The 7,178-nt window shown below is 37.6% G+C and overlaps 1 protein-coding gene across 2 annotated transcripts in view; it reads right to left on the bottom strand.

The window, feature by feature from the left end:
- Nucleotides 1–823: 823 nt before the first annotated feature.
- Nucleotides 824–7,178, bottom strand: part of GCSAML (germinal center associated signaling and motility like) — a 51,818-nt gene continuing 45,463 nt past the window's right edge. For both annotated transcript variants that reach the window (XM_027624391.2, XM_027624392.2), the window contains 2 exons: nucleotides 2,280–2,308; nucleotides 824–1,362 (listed from right to left, as the gene is read on the bottom strand). In XM_027624391.2, the coding sequence (XP_027480192.1) occupies nucleotides 1,120–1,362; nucleotides 2,280–2,308 (272 nt within the window). In that variant the 3' untranslated portion in view covers nucleotides 824–1,119. The remainder of the gene's footprint in view (nucleotides 1,363–2,279; nucleotides 2,309–7,178) is intronic.

Here is a 7,178-nt window from a genome sequence, read left to right as displayed (position 1 = left end):
TTTAAAGTACCTGGAGTTAAGGCCCAGTGATTGTAGAAACTCACCAATTTAAGCCCCACTTGTTATCAAGGCCAAATATTAGGGGGACTCATTTTAGTGCAGGTTCTCCATATCTGGGGTGCCTGGTGTGGAAGTCTTATCTTCTTGTTTCACCGTGCTTAAGGTGTCCCTTTTGTTTGTGGTTAGTCCTGCCAGGTACTTGCTTCCCAAAGTATCTGCCTTTCCTACCTTTTCTGATATGGCCTCTTCTCGATAATTAACTATGGAAAATCTGTTCTGCCAGTCTCCAGGTCCTTTTCAGAGTTAGTTGCACTAATGTGTCTCTTATCTCAGTGTATTTGTGGAGTGAGGTGATCTCAGGATCTTCCTACTCTGCCACCTTCCCAGAACTCCCAATATGCCTGAATTTTAAGACCAAACACTCTTTACAATCCTTCAGCAGAGGTAACTAGTAATAGATTAAATTAACTAGTATGTTGTGAACAAAGCTATACGCACAAAGTTTACTTTTGGGTTTTTGTTTGTTTGTTTGTTTGTTTTTGTTTCTTACTGATCTTTGAACAGAGTCTTCTGATTTACCATTGGAGAAAAAGACAGTGCGTAACTAAACTTGATGTACTTCTTCCTTTTAAATGACTTTCAGCTTCCCCTCTCAGAAAAGTCAATATCAAAATCTATTGATTCTTGGAACTCTTACCACAATTTACAAACAAGAATTTCTAATACATGAAAGAATAAAAATTTAAGTAAAAATCAGGTTAGCAAAGGGTCTGATCACTGGTCTTATATTTTAAAACTTTATTGAGTAGATTACACCTCAAAAGTGAAATAGATAATTATGAGCAGAAATTTTTGGCATTTGAAATTTGGAGAGCAGTGTTGGAATTGGATATTAGGTCATATATCTATGGATGTCCATTGCCCTAGGAAGGTTCCATCATCTCCATGTCTTCAAACCTTACAAACAAAAAGATGTAGAATACTCTATACCTTTATATCAATTTATATGGCTTAACCCAAACCACAGAACTGTCATGTTCCAAAGATGTAGAAACACTTCCCTGGAGGTCACTATTCTGTATCATCTCTGTTAGTGTAAGATGATGAAGCATGAGATTTCTAGTGGGGAAGCACAAGTTCATAATCATGCTCAAGAGTACAGGAAGAAGGCCTAGTAACACAAGTCATCTTGACAAGGGCATATTCTGTTTCTGACCCATTTCTAAATGGCCTCACTCTCTTTGTGGTAGAGTCGATATTCTCATAACCATCATCATTGGAGCTCAGGGAGGGCCTCCGATAAGGTCTGTGACTAATGATGGAGTAGCACAGTTCCTCAGAACCACTGCCATTCTCATTTTCCTGCCAAGCACAAAAACAATAATAACAATAAATAAAGGATCCAAGACCATCCATCAAATTTGAGCTTAGTGACTGCACTTCCTTTCTTCTTGTCTGACAGTGATCTTACACATCAGGTATCCAAAGCCCTTTCTCCAAATCCTGATATCTTACAGACTTCATTTTAGCAAATATGGACTGCGCTCTGAGCTACTATTCATTATGCTTTCATTTCACTTCAAATAACAAAAGAGAAAAGAAGTATATTATTATCCTCCTGAATATCTAAAAGAAAGTAGTTGTATACATTAAGTCACACATATACAGACATTAAATATGCAATAATCATACCTCAAATGAGTAATTAATCAAACTACATAAAAAAACAAGTTTCATAAGACAAAGTAAAATTAAATTTCTGAGCTTAAATACATTCTCAGTTGCATAGACTATGAAAGAAAAATGAAAACATTAAGATACTATATTGTAATTAAATCAATAAAATGTTTGTGATGTAGTATTAAAAGGAATAAACATTTTTATGTCTATTAATTTCCACCATATTTGTAAATATAAATGTTAACTCCTGGGCTTAACTATTAGAACACAACATGGAAAACAAAAGAATTAATGTTTTATAGTAATCAAATTATAAGTGTAAATTTATTTCATTTTATTGTTGTTATGGTAGCTTTGAAAATTAAAATAATAAACTTCAGTAGAATTGGGTCAACAATTAGACATTGCCAGTCACTAAAATCAGTTAAAATAATGTTTTATTTTTTTAATGTTCTCTATTTCAACATTAAAATGATAAATAAAAGTATTTAAAGCATAAGATACATTGATAAGCTCATTCAGAAATTACAAGACCTACACCTATCTTTAAATAAAGTAATCTGTATTTTGACATTTATCACACAAAATATTTTTATTACCTGATTAGAAGTAGATGAAACTTCTTTACCTGAAGGATTAAAAAAAATAAGATTTTTTGAACAATCACAAGATGGGGAGAAAGACGGAAAGGATAAAATACAGTGACAAAACTACAAGGAAGTACACTATCTAAGTATGTGACATTATCTCATTTTATTATTGAGATTCTCAAGGTGAATGACAAGATCAGGAAAGAATAAATGTTAATATATGTGAATCAATGTAAAAGAACATGTGTGAATATATGTTCAGGAAGCATTAATACTGTGTTTCTGTGTAATTTGCTAAAATAAATTTGCTAAATAAAGGTAGATTTTGGATTTGAGTAATAAAATTTTCTTCACAAACATGCTATGACAATAAACTATGGCAAGTTCAAAGAAAGAACAATTATATATGAAATTTACGATATAAATTCTATAATATGACAGAGATAAATACTGAAGTAACAAAATCAACTATTTCAAATTAAATACAAATATTAAGATTCAGGTTAAGTGCATCTATGAATGCTAAAGTAACTTATGTTTTTGTTGTTAATCTGAGATCCACAACTGGTATTTTTTTTTTAGAGAATTATTTCTTTATTTGCCCAAATCTGTTTTTTAAAGTTTATTTTTCTTTTTTATTTCTCTTGCTTCCAGAGACATATCTAGAAAGAAGTTCCTATGGACAGTGTCAAAGAGATTACAAAACTAAAAGGCACATATGGAATGGTAGAAGATATTTGCAAAAGTCATATTTGATAAAGGGTTAGTATATAAAATATATAAAGAACTTATAAGACTCAAAAACAAAAATAAACAATCCATTACAGGGGGGCAGAGCAAGGTGGCAGAGGAGTAGGAGACCTGGATTTCGTCTACTCCCAGGAATTCAGCTGGCTAGGGATCAAACCATTGTCAACACCTACGAACTCAACAGGAGATCGAAGAAAAGAATAGCAACAACTCTCTGAACAGAAAAGTGACCACTTTCTGGAAGGTAGGACGTGTGGAGAAGTGAATCTGAGGCAATATTCGGGAGGATAGACGGCAGGGGAGGGGGCCTCCATCCACCGCTTCTGGCAAGTGATAGAGCCGCAGAGCACAAAATTGGAAATTTTAGAAGTCGGCTCCGCCGAGGGACGTCGCTCCAGTGGCTAAGCGGGGGTGGAACCCTCGCGGGACAGTGTGGTCTCAGGACCCTCGGGGTCACAGAAAGACCGGGGGTGCCTGAGTGCGGCAGAGCTCCCAGGTATCGGAGCGGGGAAGCCGGCTGCAGAGACGGAGCCGAGGAGCAAGCTCTCAGCTCGGGGTTGCCATAAACTGTGATTGGTGACAGTCAGGCCACTGCTCCTCCAGCAGGGACCCAACAAGCGGCAGATCCGGGGAGACCCCCCTTCCTCCCCGGGGAGGAGCGGCGCGGGAGCGCACCACAGGGATCTGCTGGGTGGAGACTCCACACCGAGTCGGGTGCCAGAGATAGAAACGCTCGGTCACAGGCCGGGTGAGCACGGAGTGCGGCCAGAGACTGGGGACACGGGAGTGACTGACTGCTTTTCTCTGGGGGCACACTGAGGAGCGGGGTCCTAAGTTCTTGGCTCCTCCAGGCAGAGATTGGGAGCCCACCATTTCTCCTCTCATCCTCCAAAGGTGTAGGGAAAGCTTGCAGGGAACAAAAGCTCCCGAGAGCAAACCCGAGCAGATTACTTAGCCCGGACCGGCAAGGGCAGGTCAATTCCGCCTCCGGCAAAGACATTTGGGAACCATGGCAACAGGCCCCTCCCCAAGAAGATCAGCAAGAACAGTCAGCAAGCCAAGATCAAGTTTACCGATCAATGAGAACAGCAGAACTCCAGCGCTAGGGGAATACTGCACATAGAATTCATGGCTTTTTTACCATGATTATTTGGTCTTTCAAAGTTAATTTTTTTAACTTTTTTTAAAATTTTTTTTCCCTTTTTCAACCAACATCTTGTCAATCTCTTTTTTAAAAAAACATTTTTATTTTTCATTTTTAGAGTCATATTCTATCCCTTCATAGTAGTTACCCTTATTTTTGGCATATATATAAAAGTTGTTCTCTCTTTAAAATTTTGAGATACAGTTTCTTCTAACAGATAAAAATATACCCTAAATCTCTAGCATATGGCTTTGTTCTAATCTCCTGCCTGATCACATTCTCTCCCCTTTTTTTTCTTTCTTTCTTTTTAAATCCTCTTCTTTCTTTTTTCAACCAACTTCTTATCAATTCCTTTTATAATACTTTTTATAATTTTCATCTTTACAGTCATATTCCATCCCTTCATTGTATCAACCCTTATTTTGTACATATATAACTTTCTTTCATTAAAATTTTGGGAGGCACTTTATTCTAACAGACCAAAATACACCGAAAATCTAGTGTGTGGCACTGATTTTTGCAGCAGCCTGATCATATTTGATCATATTCTGGTTTTTTGTTTTGTTCTGTTTTTCCTTGTTTTTATCTTTTCCTTTTTCTTTTCTTTTTTTTCTCTTTCTTTTTTCTGTCTTTCCCTTTCTTTTCCCCTGGTTTCAGGTCTTTTCTGATTTGTTTAGAGTATATTTTCTGGAGACGTTCTTACCCTGTTAGCATTTTGTTCTCTCATTTATCTATTCTCCTATGGACAAAATGACAAGATGGGAAAAATCACCTCAACAAAAAGAACAAGAGGTAGTACCATCTGCCAGAGAACTACTCAATACAGACATTAGTATGATGTTGGACCTAGACTTCAGAATCATGATTTTAAAGATACTAGCTGGGCTTGAAAAAAGCATGGAAGTTATTAGAGAAACCTTTTCTGGAGAAATAAAAGATCTAAAATCTAACCAAGTCGAAATCAAAAAGGCTATTAAAAAGGTGCAAGAAAAAATGGGGGATCTAACTGCTAGGATAAATGAGGCAAAAGAGAGAATCAGCAATATAGAATCCCAAATGATGGAAAACAAAGAAGTTGAGAAAGAGAGATAAACAACTACTGGATCACGAGGGCAGAATTCGAGAGATAAGCGATACAATAAGATGAAACAACATTAGAATAATTGAGATCCCAGAAGAAGAAGAAAGAGAGAGGGGCAGAAGGTATATTGGAGCAAATTATAGCAGAGAACTTCCCTAATTTGGGGAAGGAAACAGGCATCACAATCCAGGAGGCACAGAGAACCCCTCTCAAAATCAATAAAAATAGGTGAAAACCCTGACATCTAATAGTAAAACTTATGAGTCTCAGAGACAAAGAGAAAATCCTGAAAGCAGCTCGGGAGAAGAGATCTTTAACCTACAATGGTAGAAATATTAGATTGGCAACAGACCATTCCACAGAGACCTGGCAGGCCAGAAAGGACTGGCATGATATATTCAGAGCACTAAACGAGAAAAATAGGCAGCCAAGAATACTATATCCAGCTAGGCTGTCATTGAAAATAGAAGGAGAGATAAAAAGCTTCCAGGACAAACAAAAACTAAAGGAATTTGCAAACATGAAACCAGCCCTCCAAGAAATATTGAAAGGGGTCCTCTAAGCAAAGAGAGAGCCTAAAAGCAACATAGACAAGAAAGGAACACAGACAATATACAGTAACAGTCACGTTACAGGCAATACAGTGGCACTAAATTCATCTTTCAATAGTTACCCTGAATGTAAATGGACTAAATGCCCCAATCAAAAGACACAGGCTATCAGATTGGATAAAAAACAAGACCCATCGATATGCTGTCTGCAAGAGACTCATTTTAGACCCAAAGACACCCCCAGATTGAAAGTGAGGGGGTGGAAAACCATTTACCATGCTAATGGACACCAAAAGAAAGCTGGGGTGGTAATCCTTATATCAGACAAATTAGATTTTAAACCAAAGATTCTAATAAGGGATGAGGAAGGACACTATATCCTACTTAAAGGGTCTATCCAACAAGAAGATCTAACAATTATAAATATCTATGCCCCGAACATGGGAGCAGCCAATTATATAAGGCAATTAATAACAAAAGCGAAGAAACACATTGACAACAATACAATAATAGTGGGGGACTTTAACACCCCCCTGACTGAAATGGACAGATCATCTAAGCAAAAGATCAACAAGGAAATAAAGACTTTAAGTGACACACTGGACCAAATGGACTTCACAGACATATTCAGAACATTCCATCCCAAAGCAACGGAATACACATTCTTCTCTAGTGCCCATGGAACATTCTCCAGAATAGATCACATCCTAGGTCACAAATCAGGTCTCAACTGGTATCAAAAGATTGGGATTATTCCCTGCATATTTTCAGACCACAATGCTTTGAAACTAGAACTCAATCACAAGAGGAAAGTCAGAAAGAACTCAAATACATGGAGGCTAAAGAGCATCCTACTAAAGAATGAATGGGTCAACCAGGAAATTAAAGTAGAATTAAAAAAATTCATGGAAACCAATGAAAATGAAAACACAACTGTTCAAAATCTTTGGGATACAGCAAAGGCAGTCCTGAGAGGAAAGTATAGAGCAATACAAGCCTTTCTCAAGAAATAAGAAAGGTCTCAAATACACAACCTAACCCTACACCTAAAGGAGCTAGAGGAAAAACAGCAAATAAAGCCTAAACCCAGGAGGAGAAGAGAAATAATAAAATCAGAGCAGAAATCAATGAAATAGAAACCAAAAGAACAGTAGAACAGATCAACGAAACTAGGAGCTTGTTCTTTGAAGGAAAAATCTTTGTTTTTAAAGATTTTATTTATTTGACAGAGACACAGCGAGAGAGGGAACACAAGCAGGGGGAGTGGGAGAGGGAGAAGCAGGCTCCCGCCAAGCAGGGAGCCCGATGTGGAGCTCAATCCCAGGACCCTGGGATCATGACCTGAGCCAAAGGCAGACACTTAATGACCGAGCCACCCAGGC

Source organism: Zalophus californianus, chromosome 5, assembly GCF_009762305.2.
Source record: "Zalophus californianus isolate mZalCal1 chromosome 5, mZalCal1.pri.v2, whole genome shotgun sequence".
Classification (NCBI taxonomy): Eukaryota; Metazoa; Chordata; class Mammalia; order Carnivora; family Otariidae; genus Zalophus; species Zalophus californianus.
Note: the sequence above shows the minus strand (reverse complement) of the source record. Positions and strands in the feature narration are given on the sequence as shown.